Here is a 20,506-nt window from a genome sequence, read left to right on the forward strand (position 1 = left end):
TTTAAAATCCTTTTAGGAGGGGCCATGATCATTATGAAATGAATTTATATTGAATTAACATTTTCTTTTGCTGTGATTTTTTTTTTTTCATTAACTATAATGAATTGTTTTTTATGATAAAATACTAAAAGTAACTCATGAAACAAGGCAAAAATGAATACTATCCTTTTTCTTACTTTCTCTTTTTTTTTTCTTTCTTTCTCTCTCCCCATCCCTCCCACTCTCTCTCTCTCTTTCTTTCTTTTTTTCTCGCTTCCTTCATTTCTTTCTTACTTGTTTCTTCCCAAACGTTTTTTTTTGCGTTTAGAGCTCTCGAGGACGGATCTCAATGCTGCCCTCTACGCTCATATACAGTATAATGCAATCCCAAGAAACATTTCCACGGAATTCAAGAGTGATTTTTTGCTTCATAGCAATAACGGATGGTCCAATTAATTCGCAGATTGCCTTGAACTAATTTTGTCTATTTATTTGGAATTAATTGTCCCATAAATATAGTTGCTTGGTCTTTTAAGCCAATCCAATGGCAGACCCATGATTTCATGAAGAGGAGGGGGGGGGGGGATCCCGGGTGGGGATTTCCATTTTTTTTGCAGCAAGAAAAGAAGATTTCACATGCTCCCCCCACAAATGAGTGCATAAATATCATTGATCAATGGGATGGGGGACCGAGCCCCTGTCCTGTATTCCCAGTGGGCAGGGGCGTAGACAACGGGGGGGATGAGGGGGATGCATCCCCCCCACCTCACAAGGTGGGGGGGGGGGGGGATGGCATGTACAATCATCCCCCCAGGTTTTGGGGAATGATAATAATAGTAATAATAATAATGATAACAATTATAATATTAATAATAATAATAATTATGATGATGATAATAATAATCCTCATCACTATTGTAATTGTGTTTATTGTTATTAGCCGCATTCACACGTTGAAAGCCAATTCAGACGGTAAAAAAAAGACAATCTTACAAGTATTTACTGGGCAGGAACGAAAAGAGGCGCAAGATATTTGGTTTCTAAGACACAAATTTGCAAGACTACAAAAGTAAAACTGACTAAGAGACCGATATGTTTGTTTGTTGAGCCATGAATGCTCCTTAAGTAAGTTTACCAACTTACCGCATGTCTCTATTATCTGATTAGCAACTGTTAATCAAGCTGTTTTTGGTATGGGAATGAAGCAACAACTTTTTTCTTTTCATCGAGACTACTTTTCAGGCACGAACCGAGTACTAGCAATACCTTCTCATATATGATATGTATTATATTTATTTATTAGTTTATATCAGATTATATTACAGGTATATATGATATTTATACATATATATATACATTATATGCATTTATTTATTCATTTATTTATATATTTATATACACGTTATTTTCTCAAGTCGGTTTTTATTGAAATACATGTGTGGTCTGGCCCACTCGTGTTATAGGCATTATACATTGTGTGCAAAATGCATCAGCGCAATCTAAAACAGAATAGAAAATGAATGTGATACAACAGTATACATAATAATTCGTGACAGAGAGTACCATACTACTATCTTTATAACAAGTATTATTCAAACAAACATATATAATTATGTATAATCATGAATTGTTCAACTTCATGCTCCCACTATATGACTATTGTTACACTAATACTGATATCAGGACTGACTGGTATACATTAGTTTGTTGTTAAGCTTGCAGCAGCTACATCTTTTCTGTATTGTTAACTATTTATTTATTTTTTTTTTATTTAAGATGCACTTTTTGTATTCTTGCCCCCCCCCCCCAATCAAAATATCTTCACTTGAAGGGGAAGTTCACTCTGACCCCAAAAAATGTAGAAATACCAGAAAAAATAATAAATCATATTGAGAAAGGTTAGAGGGAAATCCATCAAAATAAAAAATAAAAAAAAGATTTGTTTTCATTTGTGACATCATAATGCGAGCATCTTTCCATGTACAGTATCATGAATTTTAAAAAATCAGTGAAATATGATTTTCTCCCCAAAAATGAAGATTTGTGTTGTACCTTCAGTATATCAACAGACAAATTATTTCACACCCACTCATGAAAGTGGAAATTTTGAAGTCATAATGAACCATTAAAAAGTTGAAATTTATGCATTAAAAAAATTACATAACATATGGGGCAGCTGCTTATGATGTTGCAAATCACAAATTTTAAATCCTAATAACTTTATTAATCTTTGATGAATTTTCCTCAAATCTTCACCAATATTTGTTTTCATTATTTTTTCTGCTATTTTTACGACAAAAGTTTTGTCAGGGTCCACTTCCCCTTTAATATTTACTATACTCTGTAAGAATACTCAAAAGACACATGATGTTATTTTGTTTCAGCAAAAATTTTATTAGCATTAATGCAAAATTAGGCATTGAGTTTATTACATGCAGAATATCTACGAGAATCAATATTCCGTGATTATAATTCAAGGAAATTGTTGTTTTTGACAATATCGATTGAATACAGAATTAATCTCTATTTTTTTACACATGAAATAACAAGAATAATAGTACACTCATGTAGGATGCTTTAAAATAAATGTGAGTTGTGGGAATGATCTCAAACAATGTTTGAAGAGAGTCCAATAAAATGGCCACCCTAGTGTTTGTATGTTTAAATGAATAAATAAATATATAGGGTGCCAAATTATTCTTGAAGAAAATGTGCAATTGCTACAGGAATATAATTTGCATAATTTCCTTTGTATGCATTTGCATTAATTGCATACTTTAACTTTTTGTCATATATGACCAATTAAAATCTTGGGACGAACCGGCTTTGAAGCTGACAATGATAACACCTTCCTAAATGACCTATTTTCAGCAAAAAAGAAAAAAAAAACAGCAGCATCTTGTTTACCATGTATTCATTACAACTATGAACAATGCAAATCATAAAAAACTCATTACATCCATTATATGCTGAGAAAATTATGACAGAACTTTGGTTTACTCGGTCGAGGATGAATATTATTGGAAAATAGCTTATATAGGGATAATACATGTAAAGTACATACACCTTAATGTGCGTGTATCCCCATTTCAATATAAATGGGCACAACATTTTCCGCATGTCATAGGCATGTACTTTGTAGTCATATCCATCGTACAAATAATCTGTGCGGTTGAATGGTTGGAAATGTGTCATGTGATTAAAGACAATTCCCACAAGGCTAATGCGAAAGGCGTCAATCATTGATATGCCTACTATTCATGTGAAACTATTCATGACATCACATACACGGTGCACGTTAAAAGATAAAGCAAACATCAGCATGCATCAATTATTTTAAATGATTACGAACTGATGTACATTGGGAACACACTAGCCTGCAGTATGCAGTTTTAGGAATTTGATTTAGGATCTCTCGAATTCAGATTCTAATGTTTATGAAATCTTTACTAAATACAGGTATATACGACTGTTGGAATGACTGTTTGAATCAGCACCCTCAGTGAAATGCATCTAACCATTTTCCTTCGGGGCTGTGCACCTTCAGCGACAATAGTCCCACTCATGTCACTTCAGGTACGGTATAAGTCAGTTCCTCTCTCAGCCGTACATACTCAGAGATGCCAACCTAAAGGGATGGTTGTCAGGAATATTTACCATATTTGTCAGGAACAAATGGGAGTTTCTCAGGAACATCCCGCGAAGTAGCATCGTTTATACGCTCAACCACCCAATCGCCATTGACATTGTGCATGCATGAACCGCGGCTTGCACTCCGCTGTGTATTCAGCAGCAGCGCGCGGAGGCGCTTGCAATAGAAATCTCAGTAGAGAAACTCCCGTTGGTTTACCGTTGGCCACACACACGCTGCATGCACGATACATGTATACACAATACACGCATTTACATGCACAATACACGCATATATACACATGCACAGCAAAGCAATACACATGTATTGTAGTTGTTTTTTCCGTAACCTTTTTATTGTTGCCGTAACACCGTAATTGGAGGAATAAAATCGGAACAAATACGGCGAATCCGTAACGGTTGGCATCTCTGCATACTGGCCTGTATTCAGAAGTCCACTCTACCAAGGTCCAACTCTGCGCTATAACTACATGTATGGCAAGCCAAAATTGTCAAAATTCTGTTTACAATTTACATGTAGTTTACTGGAAGATACACTATTTGGGAGATGTAAACGATTGCATCTGGATCTAAACATACTGAACTACATTTTTATAAACAAAGAACATAACAAAAGCATTTCATTTTTTTACAAGGACATAATTATGTTTGTCCATATTTCCATTATTTTCAGGAAGATGAACACTATTGCATCTGGATCTAAACCTACCTAATTAAATTTTCATGAACAAGGAACATGACAAAAACAGCTTTTTTTTACAAGGACATAATTACATTTATGTTTGTCCATATTTCCAATCTTAAGTTTATACACAAGGCTACAAAGTACTGACAAAAGAATTTAAAAATAAATAATAAATCCAGCTCGTTTAGAAATCCCATGCTACAAAAGATTATCATATAAGTCCTGTAATTTTCAATAAATTCTAGAGAAAAGGCAGTGCACGACTATCCCTACTGCAATAATAATTGCATACAAAAAGCAATAACCCATACACAGAGAAATGCAGAGGGAGAAAAAGAGAGAGAAAGAGAGAGAGAGAGAAATAAAGAAAAACAAAGAACGAAGGGGGAAGAGCAGAAATAATAATATACAACATTTACGCATTTACGCGTAATACAAATGTTTCTGAGCGCTGCATACTATTACCCCGGCTTTGGTTTGCTGTGGTGGGATTTGAACCCCGGACCTTGTGGTTCAAAGTCCGAAGACTTATCCACTGAGCACCAGCAACTCTCTCTAGATATTATAAGAGCATAAGGTCTTAGACATTTTAATTGAACAAACTGAATTAAGTAATAAATAAATGGATAAATAAAGACAATTGACTGACTGGCATACATAAATATAGCAACTTTTACTGGGGAAAACAAAGCAAGAAAAAAGGCCCTTTTGTAGTATTAGTATACCTGAGCCATCAAAGCTCTCAGTTTGTATCAAATTCAATGCAACAAACCCAAAAGACACCACTTGGTAATAACATTTAATCCTAACAACTTTCTAAAAATATATCATGATCAATAACACATTAAAATCATGATTCTACTTTAGTTATCATCATCATCATCATCATCAAACTACTCCTACAGTTCAACTACTTTCAATATGAAATTTCATAAATCTTACGAGCAGCAAAATTTGTATATCTCTTATGTAACATTCACATAAATTTTGACAGATTGGTTAGTTACAGAGAAAACATACAGTGCAATTCAGAGCAGAGCAAGAAAACAAATCAGTTGTCAAGTCATGTTGATAAATAAAGGGCTCAAAACAACAAAACGCAAATTTATCCTATCAACTTGTGATGGCAGCACTAAAAACTATTCATCTTCAATTATGGTGAATATAAAGAATACAACATTTCCCCTCTGTCTATTCTTCATCCTATAAAAAAGGCAATATTTACAAATTTGTATTTGTGTTTCGTAACATTGCATTATGTTGATGAATACACGAGTTCTATAGAGTGTTCATTAAAAACAACACCCGGCATTCATGGTTGTAAAAGGTATTTTCTTGTTTCTTGGCTTGATCGTAAAGATAGGTAAGTTACCAGTGGATAGTAAATTTACCTTAACCCCAAAAGGAATGGGCTATTTAAGATGTATAGAGGACGGGGCGGGGGGGGGGGGGGGGTTGGGGGCATAATGGCCCCCTTCTGATCTCGGCCGCTGTTCTCGCGATCGCGCCGAAATTTGGCACGCACATTCGTTACCACGTCATTATTCTCGACCGTTCAATGATACTTGATTACTATAATGGCTAAGTTTCATGAACTAGATCTTCAACTTTCAAAGTTATGATGGCAATTCAGCAAATACCTCCAACATAGCCAAAGTTAGTTGACCCTTAAATGACCTTTGACCTCAGTCATGTGACCTGAAACTTGCACAAGATGTTTGCTGATACTTGATTGCTCTTATATCCAAGTTTCATTAACGAGATCTATATGATGACATTTCATTCCCCCGACATGGTCTAAGTTCATTGACCCTAAATGACCTTTGACCTTGGTCATGTGACATCAGACTCTGGCAGGATGTTCAATAATAGTTGATAACCATTATCTCCAAGTTTCATGAACTAGGCCCATATACTTTCTAAGTTATGATAAAATTTAAAAACTTAACCTTTGGTTAAGATTTGATGTTGACGGAAAAGCGGCGCCTATAGTCTCGCTCTGCTATGCAGGCGAGACAAAAAATGCAAAAGCCAAATTTTTTCTTATGTATTTCTTTGTTTTTTCATCTTTTTGTTTTCATTTTTTTTTTCAATGAAAATTATTATAGACCATGTAACAACTAAAATAATTCCTAAATTAATTAAGCAGACCAATGAAAAATAATCACCTTTTAGTATAAAAATGAGCGATTTCGGCATGACATTGTCTCATAAAAAGTCACGTGGCGTCGGGACACTATAGCCTACCCGTACATCGCGAATTTGGTCTCAAAAGTTGTGCAAGACTTCAAAGAAAATAGTCATAAAATTTTGTAAATTTATAATTCATCATTTTCATGTAAATTTATAATTCATCATTTTCATTGTAAATGAAGAGTAAATATTGTGGGCCTAGCTGCTATTTTGGTAACTTTGCCATCTTATGGGAGCCATTGGTAACAGCCAATCAACATCAAGGATTGTATGAAAGTTAGGCAAAATTACAATAGTATCTTTAATTCATTTTGACCCAGGTACGGTATTCTTTTAACCATTTCAAACTCTGCAGGTTAGTGATGTTTGGCTTAATAGGGAGGTTTTGCTCAGTGACGTACAGAGAAAATATATTGTCAAATGCCCATTATGACAAAGAACAACAAAGCAGTCTTCGTCGAAAAAACAGCCAATTTGCAATTTTTTGGTCAGCTCTGAAACTCAAGATGATACTGCTGTTCTGGGGGGCATTTCATCAACATTTTTGTCAGACTAGTTGTCAGATCGGACAACTTTCCTTGATTTTGATTGGCTGAGAAGCACCGTTACTATGATAACTGTCAGACAAGATACCACTTGTCGGATAAAAGTCTGACAAAGTCCTTTTCATTAAAAACCATCCCCTGGTTCACCAATTTTCAACAAAGACCTCCCAGCTGTTCTTTGTCATTCGACGGGCATTATCAATACATTTACTCTGTTCATAAAATCTCTCTAGGCTGTTACGTGAAAACTCCCGAACATCTACTGACGCAGACCACTCTCCACACACATGCAACACACACACACACACAAAAAGAAATAAAGAGAAAAACAAATCTAAACATGCTAAGCTACCGCTCTAAAGGATAGCCTAACCATTTTTTTATGCTTGATGTATTATATTATATTTTATGGTTGAAGTAAATATCACTAAATCCTTAAAGTGGCAATTAACTTAAAACTGCTGCTTTTCAAATTACAATTACTGTTTTTTTTTTTGCTGCTTCTAATCAGCTGTAAACACACATCTATTTCAATAATGGTGATGTTTTCCCTTTCCTTGACAACACATCCAAAATTTCAATTTACCACAACTCAAATGCCAGCACCATGCATGCAAATAATTGTGAGTATAATTCACAATGCCTTGCCAATCGCTCTGACATAAATAGTCAGTCCCATAAATGCATTTCTGCGTGAGTATCCTTCACAGTGCCTGGCCACATGCTCCACTCCACATGCAGTTGCTTTAGTAGAGTAGAATTCTTTTTTCCACAGGTTTTCTACAGATAGGGCACTCGGACATCCGGTCACCACATAGCTGGCAAGTACCATGGCCACAGAGGAAGATCATGTTCTTGATGCGATCCAAGCACACGGGACAAACGGTCTGAATAAAGAGAGAGAAAATTGAAAAAAGAGAATATGATGACAATTAATATTTAGCTGTTATATAGCACATTTTAATCCCCAAAATTCATAAATAAGGAAAATTACACAAAATGCATTGCATAAGAAAGAGGTTTTAACCAAGAAATAATCCTACATAATCCTACAAGGGTCGCATTAAAATCCATTTAAAAACAGCTTTTCAGTAATAAACATTATGATTGTTTAATAGACACACTTTAATATCAATTCTCAAGTTAATTTCATTGAAAATGGCTTAGTAAACATATTTACCAACTCATGTAGGATTTTTGACATAATTGGCATCTGGATTCATTCATTGCAGTCATGCCTTACTTTGGCGAAAGTCAAAATTTGCATCACTGCAAAGAATTCCTCCTGATTATCCAAGCGTGAAGACATACATGTACCACATAAATATGGTATAAAATCATTTGGGGGAAGATACTCTTTCAAGCCGAATATAATAATTATCCGTCCATGACATATTTTTTCCTTAAATTGGGGATTTGTGAGGTGTCCATTTTTTTTTTACTCACATGGGTAAATCGCTATAGTCAGTGGAATTGAAGGCCCTTTGGGCATAAAGCAAATGACTACAAATTTGCAATTACATCAAGTTCAAGTTTAATTAAAAACAAGAAAAATAGACAAATGAAGGTCAATAATCAGATGAAACATATTTAAAAAAATGCTTATATAAGATTTTATACATGTACATGTACATACTATATTCTGATGATCATAATAATGGTCTTTATTGATACATCAAAAAACATTTGTTGCAGCCAAAGGCTGAATTGCAAATGCTTGTACAAGGTAAAAAATATGCAAAAGTGCAAACAAACAAAATATATATGGATTAAAAAATATATATGAAGCAGGGTTCTCCATTCGACCTTGAAAAGTGAAAAAAATTGCACTTGGGACCCAAATATCAACCTCACATTGATTGTAAATTTCTTGAAACTAAGTTTGATTGTAAATTTCTTGAAACCCCTCCAAAAGACTGATCTTCATATGTTACCTGTTCTTTGATGTCCTGTAGCTGCTGCTTGAGCTTGGTGACCTCCAGGTTAGTATTGTTCATCTTGACCGGCTTCTGACTCGACGACATCGCAATGTTAGCACCCCCGGTGCTTGGATTGGTGTTGGTGTTAGTGTTGGCGGTAGTGTTGCTAGCTGCAACGTTGGATGGCGGAGAAGGTGCTGTAGGTGACGACGGCGGTGCTAAAGGTGGAGAAGAAAATTGGAGAAGGAATATTCAGAAGGAATACCAGTAAGGATTGGTACAAGTCGGCTAGTAGCTTGCAACACAACAGTTTGTAATCAATTGTTGCAAGCACATTTTTTCTCTTCAAAACATTAACAAGCAACTACACAGAAATGGCTCTTCGAATTGAGAGTATCCGCGAGAATGAGCAAGTTTTGTACACAAGGAGCCTGCTGCATAAAAATCTGGCCACAAAAAAACTCTGGAAAATAAACAAAAAATTTGGCAAACAAAATGTTGCCTTTGATTTGACAGTTTTTCTTTTATGCAACAGGCCAAAGAAAACTTTTTCTGTTACCCGAAGAATTGCATACCCTGTACAAATCAGGAAAAAATGGAATAAGAGAAAGATCTACGAAAGACACAGACGAGTAGGATAACATAGGGTATTTTCTCCACAATTCACAAGTTCTTTAGTATTAACTTTACTTTCACAGATAAGAAGTGGATGAGAAAGAACATATTTCTCCCTGAAGTCTATATCAGAGAGAGGGTAGTATGATCAAATTAAGCAAACACTGAAAAAGCTGTGAGGTTTAGTGTATTTTTTACACCAAAGAAAAATGATTTAACCGTTGATGAGAGAGAAGAGTTAAACCAGTTGTCATACGATGATACAAACGTAGGAGAGTGATGTTTCGACTGCTACTGCTAGTCTTTGTCAGGGAATGAGCATAGACTCTGCTGTGCGTGTTATATACATGTAACGACGACGCAAGGCTGGTGACAACTGGTTTAACTCTTCACTCTCATCCATCGCCACGATGAACATCATCAATCAAAACATCACACAAATTTCATTGATATTATCATCATGATAATTGTTATCACCATAAAACCACAAAATTACCACCATAATATTAATAATAGGCTTTTATATAGCGCCATCTATCTAGAAATATTCTATTCGAAGGTGCATTGTTTATTATCATTATTACCCCGGCTTTAGCTTGAGCTGCCTTTCAGCGCTCAGTGCATTCAAGGAATTAATCCTGCCGGGTACCCGTTCACCTCACCTGGGTTGAGTGCAGCACAATGAGGATAAATTCTTGCTGAAGGAAATTACGCCATGGCTGGAATTCAAACCCACGACCATCTGTTTCAAGGTCAGAAGACTAATCCACTGGGCCACAACGCTCCACCATCACCCCAAAATCAACACCATCACCTTCACCAACAACACTGTCAACATTGTCGTCGTCATCATCATCATTACCATCATGATCACCATCATGATCACCATCATGATCACCATCATCATCCTCATCACCATCACCATCATCGTCATCATCGTCACAATCATCATCATCACCATCACCGTCGCCATCATCATCATCACCTCCATCATCATCATCATCATCATCATCATCATCATCATCATCATCATCATCATCATCATCACCATCACCATCACCAATACCACCATCATCATCATTACTATTATAGCTAAGTTTCTTGACATTTTACCCTTTCCTCCACAGCAAACCACAAACGGGACAGTCTTCTCAATATCTGCGCGACACTGGACACACTTCTTCATCAGACTTCCGCAACCTGGGAATGAAGGAAAAATAACCTCAAAAGTAACACATAAATGTTTATCAACAAACTAAATGAGAACAATCAATATCACTTTCACTGAAAAATTTACTCAAAGACATTTACAAATCCATGTAAATTGCAATCACATAAATTTGTTAAAGTAACAAGTTTTGTGAAACAGGCCCCTGGTCAGAACCCTCCACTGCTAAATGAAAATACCACGACCACCCACCAAGCAAAAATTTCCCAATTACAAAGGAAACATTTTTCAATGTTTATGCCCTGTAAACTGACAAGTTCTTGTCCTCCTGTACCCCATGGCAGAATGTTGAGCAATAGAATTCACCTTAAAAAAAACCCTGGTCCCCACCCCCTCCCACCCCCAATTTCAGGTTTTAATTGAATAATGGATGTGTTCATACCATCACAAGCACACATGTGACTGCACGGGTGGAATAAGACAGAAGCCATCTTGTCTGAACATACCACACACTCCTCAATCTAGTGGAAGGAAAGGGATAGAGAAGGAAAAAACAACAACATGTGTCAGGAATACTCAAAATAATGACCCGCCAACTTACTGAACCAAAAATTATTAATCTCAAGTAAAAAAACAGAACCCCCTCCATATTATCATCTTTTCTTTTGGTCTCTCACAAATCTTGAGACCTAATTTGCGGATCCAAAGTCCAGCAACATTTCTCAAGTGCACGTCAAACCCCCAGTTGCTCAAAAATGAGATTTAATGCAAAAATACAAATGTGACATTGGATTCACCTGTATGTGGTATGGGTTACGGCAGTCTGTGGACCACGGTTATATGTTTATCTTTGTCTTCATCCAGCTGCATCCAGTGAAGTACATGTTTAATTTGATTTGTTTTATATATTATACAATAATAACAATAAAATATGTTTCTCGCAATAATTCATAAAAGTATAATTTTGTATTCTTGAATGCTAGCCAAATGGCAAAAGGTGGTGGGGTACAAACCTTGGTCCTGGACTGGACCGGTTCTTTGCAGATCAGGCACTTCTTGACCCTCGGTGAGCAGAGTGAGCAGGTGGCAATGTGTCCACACGGACCAAACAACGTATCCCGTTTCATGTCTGAACACACCATGCATTCCTCCAACGATTCCTGTTCGCCGCAGTCTGTACCATCCATTAACAGGTTGGATTGGCTAAACCAATAAAGTGGATGAATTTATAGAATGAATTAAATATATCGCCTTTGTAATCCTCCTTTTTCAGTATAAATACATGTAAAACAATGGTTAGTGCAGTAATGACAATGAAACACACTTAATTGGGTTTCTGTTAAAAGACAGACCTTTTGTAAGGTGCCACTTAAGGGGGTCAAAACGGGAAGAAGGAACAATGAGAAGAGGATCCCCATTCCACAGAGGGCAAGACCCACCGTCTGGAAGACCGCTGAAAGACCATGAAACTTGCTTGATCTTTCAAAGGTCTTTCGATGAACTTTCAAAGATCTCGGAGGTCTTTCTTAATTCCTGATTGATCTTTTCAGTGGTGACCTTCGTGGTCTCCATGATCTCCACAACTTTTTGAAATGGTTCAAAACAGTCTTTCAGCAGTCTTTCAGCGCTCTGTTGATGAACTTTCAAAGTTCTTATTAGTCTATCCATGATGTTTTGACAGTCTCACAAGATTTTTGCAGAGATCACTGAAAGACTCGTGAGATATCATTAAGAGATCATTGAAAGATCAGGAAAAGTCCATGGAAAGAATTATGAAAGATCACTTGTTGCATAAAAGATCTCTGAAAGACCATTGAAAGATCTTTAAAGGACTAGTCTAAGCCCATTAAGACAAGGAGTATTAATAAGTCTTTCAGAGTTCTTTGAGGGGCTCTTTTGGAGCCATTCCAAAGAGATTTTAAATTTCAGTGATCTTGGATACTGCTGTAAGACCTTGCCAATGTTTGGTGTTTCAAAGGTCTCTCAAAGGTCTCCCTTCTGTGGAATGGGGGCCTGTGCTTCTCCTTATGCCATATATGCAACAGGAAATACAGGAATACCACTGTGGAAGATGCTGTGGGGGTAAAATAAGAAGAAGGAACAATAAGAGAAGAAGGAAAAGTCCTAACTCACCTGTGTTCAACCAATTCAACCAATGGGAAATACAAGAAAACCACTGTGGAGGATGCGGAGGGTGAAAAAAAGGAGCAAGAAAAGGGAGACTGGTCCTGTATCACTAACTCACATGTGGTTCTCCTTGTGACCTTTGGTCAATGGGAAATCATAGGAATACCGTTGCGGAAGATGCAGAGGGGTAAAATAAAAAGAAGGAACAAGGAGAAGAGGGAGAGGTCCTGTACTGCGATCTCACCTGTGCTTCTCCTTGTGACATTTGGCCAATGCCCTACAGAGGTTTGGATCCGGGCACAGGTCCATCGGGGACTGGCCCTTCTTGTTCTTGACGTTCAGGTCGGCTCCATTCGCCGCAAGGAAGCACGCAATGGATGCACTGCTCTTCTTGTCACCAGACTGAGTTCCTAGACCCATTAAGAGCTGATACAATCATTGGAAGGGGAAAAAATGAAAATGAAGAAAGTCTGGTTTACTGCATTAACCCAAAATTAAAAAGAACAACAACAGCAAGATAAAGAAGAAGAAAAACAACAATAAGATCAAGAAAAACAACAACAATAATTTCTGTATTTATGATTGTTTAGTGTTGGATTATTATTTCAAAGCTAGTAGATACGTCATGATGTGATGGGGGGGGGGGGGGAAGCTATTATGGAGGTTTGTTTGAAGTGACCAAGTCACATGTTTGACCAATATTTTAGCGGCTTGCAGTATCACTTTTACTCTAAAAATCTTCATTCAGTTAAAATTCTTATTCAATTATTGTTGGTTTGGGGTGGCTGGTCACATGTGCAAGCCAATGAAATTCATTTTGGTAGACTTGTTGTAGGTTTGATCTGGGAAGTCATATACATGGTATAAACCTACCTTGCCCACATCCTGCATGTCCTGTAGTTGCCTGAGTTGTGAGAGGGTGTGATGACGTAGCGCCTCATGGAGGGGTGTGTCTCCGTCCTTGTCCGGGAGATCGAGCTTAGACCCGGCTCGCACCAGCAGCTAAATATTCATGGTCATGGATGAAAGATATGAGACTGGATGAGCTAAGGTACTATATACATGTAGCTCAGTGGAATAAGAATAAGAATGGTAACGTGTCGAGGAAAATCTCCGGGGGGGGGGGGAGGGGGCTTCCCCTGGAATACTCATTGATGTATTTACTTTATTAGAGGTGACCTTTTCTTTCTTTATTCATTTTTTTTTTGCTTTTAAAATTATTCAGGGAGTAAGAATTCATCTGATTTGGAAGCTGATAACCTTTCTTTAGCTAGTAATATTTTTAAGATGACATTTTTAAAGACAATTTTGAAGTTGATAACCTGTGTCTTGCTTGTAGGATTTTCATGGAAGTGCAGTTGTATTCCCCAGCCAAATGTGCCCCTACAGTACATCTACAAAATAATGGATCCAGCTCTGAAATGTACATGTATGCACAATCGGAAACAACCATAATCTTTTAAGTTTGCAACTTATTAAACATTTATATCTTTCTCAATTGAGCTGGCATTACTATAGTGAATGTTGCACTCATCTCTGAACACAGGACTCCCTCTCTTGATGAATGTTAGTCAACTTTTTCATCCACAGTATAAAAGTACAGCAATGCACAAATAGTATTTTTTTGTGAATATACATGCAGATAATCATTTCTGCACCTGTATAATGATACAACTTTTAACATTATGTACCAACACATGAAGGCCTAAAATACAATTGTATTAAAAGAAATCGGGAAATACAGTGATGAAATTTGTATATATATATTTAGAAATTCAGAATATAATTCATCAGACTTGTTTGGCAAAAAAAAAAGAAATGCAATTTAAACAAATAAAATAAGTTTATTTGAAATTCCAATTTGTATTGAACCTGTAACAATTCATTGGGGGCCTTTAACAATATCTGTAGCCACTTTTTTACATTCCAGGGCAGAGCAAGACATAAATGTAAATATTTTTTAGGGGGCTATTCACAATGAGGCGATTTCTATATTTTGAGGGACATTTCTTTCATTCTAATTTTTGTCTGCAGTGATTAATTATACTGTCAAAGAAATCTCCTAATTCTGCCATATTTAGAATGTTAATTTCTAAATGCTCCTGAGTATTGTTTGTGGCAGATCTTGTAGCAACGTCAGAGAAAATGGTCGCCCCCAAAGCATTCCATTTTGAGAATTTTAGGGGCGATTAGGCTGTTATGGGGATGCAATTGCCCGTTGCTCTGGCTCCTTGTTGGATCTTTATCCCCAGCGCAGCGCCATTAATGTAACACTGATTTGGTGAGAAAGTCTGTAAAACCAAGGTTAAGTATAACTATATCATCGTGGATCTAGATCTGGTACAGTTACATATACTGAACTTTGTGAAATCATAAATTCTAAGCTGAAAAACGATCACACTGAATATCGCCAACACAGATAGTCACACGTGGGACAGTGTACATTAATATTGCTGGAATAAAGACCCAGCGGAGGTGCCCGAATCCGCGCTTATTTTGCTTATTTCTCAGCAATTACACAATTTCTTCCAGAATCCTTTGGCACATATTTTTATTCATACAAACAGACACTTGGGTGGTCATTATATTGGATTCTGTAAAAAGTCATTTTGAGATCGTTACCACAACTGGCATTTATCTTTAATTTGGTTGCAATACTTGAACACAGGCCAACAAACGCACTCAAGATATTTGAGAATAGGCTTACTCGGACAATCTGTGTGTGTTGACGCTCAACGGCCAAATGAAGCGCTGATTGCTGGTTGACATTCTGAATATCTAGATTAGCTCGACCCTGTGAGAGAAAGAGAGAGAGAGAGATGGAGAAAGATATAATGCAGACACAGAGAGAGAGAGATGATTATACAAACAAAGTTTTTATAGTAAAAGAGATGTAATATGATAATCCTAAAAGCATGTGCTTGTTCAAATTAACTGCATAACTTCATATCACAATAAATGTGCAATGCATAGTCAAAACAGAAATTGTGCATCTTGTTTCCACTCTCTTTTGAGATAAGAATAGTATTTCGCAGTTTGGGTCATTACGTACTAATTTAAATGTCAAGGACAGGAAGATGATTTTACAAAAATCGATAATAATGCATTAGATATACATATATATATATATATATATATAAATTATTTTTCTGAGAATTTGATTGGCTTGCCGCTGTTATGAATCAATTACAACCATTTGTGATTCACTTCCAGTTGAACTCTACATTAAGTCTATGGAAATTACGAATAAGAAGTTGGTGAGCTAAAGTAGATTACTAGGAATTTATCAACAACAATAACATATAGCTGAGTGAATACAGAATCATTATCATAATGCAACATCACACTTGAGCTCCAAAGCCAATGGCAATATTTCATGACTTCATCAATCTTGTATTATCCTTCAATTTCAACTGGAATTCTATCCTGAGGTCAAGTAGAAGTTAATAAAAGCGGAAAAAATATTAGTGAAGTTTTAATTGTCAAAATCCAAAGGATAAGTGTATTATTCATTTTCAAAGTCTTTATTGTTTAATGCCTATTAGCCATTAAAAGGCCAATGGTTCCAGCTGCATGGCAAATCCACATTTTTCTGCATCCCTTTATGCAGAACTGCTACCTACTCTGAAAAAATTATATTCTGTTATGTCTTTTGATCCTATTCTCAAGCCTAAAATCCTCTTTTCCTTAAATCCTGAAAAACATACCAAAATCACAATTTTTACAAGTTTCAAAAATCCTATTTCTAGGGGAAAATCCCTATTCAGTGCCACTTTCTCCTTAAATATTATACTAAGTAGGATAAATTCCTACTAACTGGAAGCTCTGCTTTATGTGTATTCATACACATAGACAAGCACCAGCAACTTTCAGAAAGGATTTAAAAACCCACTCAGTTGCAGTTGGGAGTTCTTTTAGATTTTATAATTCCATTTGATTAATTCATTGCAAGTACTTTAGGCCCTATTGGGAATAATATTTTCTATTATCAATCTTTTGTAAATGATAAACATTCTTCATGCATTGTTTCGATTTTAATATTTGTATATATGCATTGTTTGTAATAATTGTGTAATTGTTTTTTTTATGAGAATGGAATGAATAAATGATCAATCCAATATAATTCAATAATAATAATACTAATAATGATAATAATAATGATAACAATTACAATACTACTACTACTACTACTACTACTACTACTACTACTACTACTACTTCTACTACTGATACTACTACTACTACTACATGTACTACTACTGATACTACTACTACTACTACTACTACTACTACTACTACTACTACTACATGTACTACTACTACTGATACTACTACTACTACTACTACTACTACATGTACTACTACTACTACTAATAATATTGTTTTTTTCTTATGTGTATGTAAGATGATCTATATTACATGACATGTGAGGTGAATATCCCCTTTAGATAGAATGGAGCTTCATCATTCTACCATTGATAAAAAACTTTTTCTTGGAAAGTTTTGCAAGAATGAACCAGCATTAGGGACGCACCATTAGATACCCGGGGGGGGGGGGGGGGGGGGGCAGGAAGTTTTGGTTGATGCAGTTTTTTTTTTCCTTTCTTCTTTGGGTAAAGTTTTCTTTTTCCTTAGTCCATTGAGCCAAATTTTTTTGCCCCTTTCAGATGATTTGTCGGTGACCAATTTTTTTTTTTACTCTGATGGTGAGTCAATTTTTTTTTTTTTTTTTTTTTTTTTTTTTGGGGGGGGGGGGGGGGGCTAATATAGCAAGTAAAGTTTTTTTTGGGGGAAAATTTCCAGCCCCCCTGGATATCTAATGGTGCATCCCTAACATGGCTGGGATGACAAAACCTTGTATATGATAAAACCTTGTATCTCAAAATTTAAAAATTTTGAGGGCAGCTTAGAAAAGACTATATAATTTAGCAATGGTGGCAGTCTCATATTGTCTGAAAAGTCTCCTATTACCTGTGAAGAACTCTTTCGAGGCAAAAGAAGGTTGCTGCCCACGTTTTAACTCTAAATCTAGCTTATTCTGAGCTGTCATAAAAAATATTTACATTTATTTTAAGCCAAACCACGATAACGTACTTTTGTGAAAATCAGTTCTGTTTTAATCCTTTATTACTTTAACATAGTTCTTCATATAAGTGACTAGGAGGCGAGTGGCTTCCGAAAAAAAGCTGAGCTTTAAAAATTCCATCAATTTATCACGATAATCAGTCAGTGGGTGAAAAAATAAAACTATTCACTTCACCTTGAATTAAACACCAACGTGAAATGGAAGTTGGAAACCCCAACTGAAATAAAAGCCAATTTCAATATCGAAAGAAACTGGGAAACGGCCTTGTATAATTTTAATCTAGGAAACGTTTCATGAGGCTTATTTTTGGCACTGATTTGCAAACCTACATTTTACTTGGGGAAAAAAAGGGGGCAATGTATTAGCTAACACAACAGTGTAATACCTGAGCACTGAGAGCTCTGAGCATTCGCCGGTAAGACCTGTCAAAACTAATTATCCATTATGTTATGAATGGAATAATCTATGAACAGCAGTTGTGGATATTTTATAACCGAGCTTTCCTCTGGGTGAGCACAATTTTTTTTTTCATTGCTTTACTTGTTTTTTGAAAAAATGAAAACTACTGGGGGCCATTTTGGGCTAAATACTGTTTTCTCATTCATCTCCTCTAATTGTAGAGAGTTATCTTGAAGTGAAGAAGAAACAAAAACAGAGCTAAACATGATTGACTGTCAAAATCAATTCACTAAAGTAACAAACCTACATGTAGCTCCTGTTTGTAAACTCTCTTCCTATTAAAGGATTGCCTTTTTATTGACCACAGAGTTTGACAACTTGATGATGATGATGATGAGAATGATGATGGTGATGATGGTAATGATAACAATGATGATGCCTATGAAGATGATGATGATAATGATAAATGATGATGGTAATGATACTGATAATGACAATGATAATGATGATGAATAACATGTACACATCCATTTTCCATGATTCATACAAACACTTAAAAAACAAGCGGAACACCCTGGCAGTCTCGCTAGCATCATGAAATAATACATGTATACTGTATAATATTGTGGCAGTTGACTTCGCAACATCAAATTTCACACACACAAACTTTGCGTAAAAGTTTCATGGAAATGACCTCTTTCAATGATTTTGTAACTGAGAAGTTGTGTGAAATAATTTTGGAGAATTCCTTACACAGTAAGTTTAAAGGTGTAGTGTATGATTGGTTAATCTCAGACAAGGGCAGTGAATGAATAAAAAAAACATGCTTAATTTATTGTGAATCAGATTTTTAAAATGGAACTTTGTTGTTTAAAATTTCAAACATTTGTTTCAACTGCTTAAACAACTGCTGCAAGGCTTGTACAGCAAACAGTGTTGTATAAAAATTTTAAACATCATTTTTACTACGTACAAATCCATCCAAGCTTCATGAAATCTAAACTTCCGGTATGAGATCATCTCTCTTTTTCATCTTAATACCTAAGTTCATTGACCATAACTCTGAGCTTCTTGAAATATGGGCTTAAACTTTCAAAATTAAGTTGAACTTTTTAAATATCTGAACCTGGCTGTATAAAATAATGTTGAACTTTAAAAATCTCAAACTGGTTTTGTTATGGGGTTTATTATGTAGAATTTGATCTCACAGCCTATCCCTTCCAATGTAATTATCAATTTCTCTCATAAATTATACTTAAAAGGGAAATAATGGAATAGAACAAGACCCTGTTCTTATTACAGTCCTAAAACTAGTTTAGTGGAAACTGTTCGGGGAACCAGTTTGGAAGATTGCTTTTTTAAGTGTTTGCATCTCATCGCCCAAAAGTTTGTTTTCAAAAATCACTTAACAGAAAGCGATCTTGTTGCTATGGGTATGGTCTGAGTAAAGTCAAACGTTTTGTGCGAAATTTGAAACCTCAGTACAAACAGTATCGCATCAAAGAGGCAAAAGCTCTTGTACTTCCGGGCGAAAATTGCTTCCTGAAGAACGGTTATGTTTCCACCTATGCCTAAACCAATATAACAAGGAAAAGTGATCTCGAAAACATATCGTGAGGTGGTTTTCCAAACTGGTTTGGAAGATTGCTTCCAAGACCGCTTTAAGCGTTCTCATTACAGGTTGAACTAGTTTCCACTTAACTGGTTTCCACTAAACTAGTTTTAAGACTGTAATGAGAACAGATTAATTCCACCGACTGGACATTTAATGGGAAAAAACACTTTTGTTTTACCTGGTTGACAAGGAGTTCAGCAACTTCTACATGGTTATTGAGAGCCGCAAGATGGAGGGCGGTATAACCATCGTCTTTCTTTTCGTCTACAATCCATGGCCGTGGCAGCCGGGACAGCAAAATCCTCATGGCACTGTGAAAGATAAAGAGACATAAACAATGCTGACAATTAATGATATTACTGGGCATGGTGGCTCAGTGGTAGAGCGCCCGCCTCATGAAAGGGAGGTCGTGGGTTCGATCCTCGGCCGAGTCATACCAAAGACTTGTAAAAGTCGGACCTTCTGCCTTCTTCCTAAGCGCTCATCATTTAGATTGGAGAAGGGTAATAAAAACATAATGTAAT

General features: G+C 36.1%; 1 protein-coding gene across 1 annotated transcript; it reads right to left on the reverse strand.

Annotated features, from left to right (window-relative positions):
• Positions 1-2,349: 2,349 nt before the first annotated feature.
• Positions 2,350-20,292, reverse strand: LOC129280851 (E3 ubiquitin-protein ligase MIB1-like). Its single transcript, XM_054916853.2, has 9 exons — positions 20,161-20,292; positions 15,590-15,676; positions 13,756-13,884; positions 13,127-13,308; positions 11,769-11,958; positions 11,198-11,276; positions 10,701-10,787; positions 8,988-9,190; positions 2,350-7,940 (listed from the first exon to the last, which is right to left on the reverse strand). Exons 1-9 carry the CDS (start codon positions 20,287-20,289, stop codon positions 7,800-7,802), a joined length of 1,227 nt encoding a protein of 408 aa, XP_054772828.2. The 5' UTR covers positions 20,290-20,292; the 3' UTR covers positions 2,350-7,799.
• Between the last annotated feature and the right edge of the window lie 214 nt (positions 20,293-20,506).

This window comes from Lytechinus pictus, chromosome 17, assembly GCF_037042905.1.
Source record: "Lytechinus pictus isolate F3 Inbred chromosome 17, Lp3.0, whole genome shotgun sequence".
Lineage (NCBI taxonomy): Eukaryota > Metazoa > Echinodermata > Echinoidea > Temnopleuroida > Toxopneustidae > Lytechinus > Lytechinus pictus.

Bases quoted from the DNA above. Each gene is read 5' to 3' on its own strand.
- LOC129280851 (XM_054916853.2), bottom strand. From the start codon at position 20,289: ATGAGGATTTTGCTGTCCCGGCTGCCACGGCCATGGATTGTAGACGAA. The intron at 15,677-20,160 runs GTAAAACAAAAG...TTTCTCTCACAG, and splicing joins CTGAACTCCTTGTCAACCAG to GGTCGAGCTAATCTAGATAT. The intron at 11,277-11,768 runs GTTTGTACCCCA...TCCTTCCACTAG, and splicing joins CGGTCCAGTCCAGGACCAAG to ATTGAGGAGTGTGTGGTATG.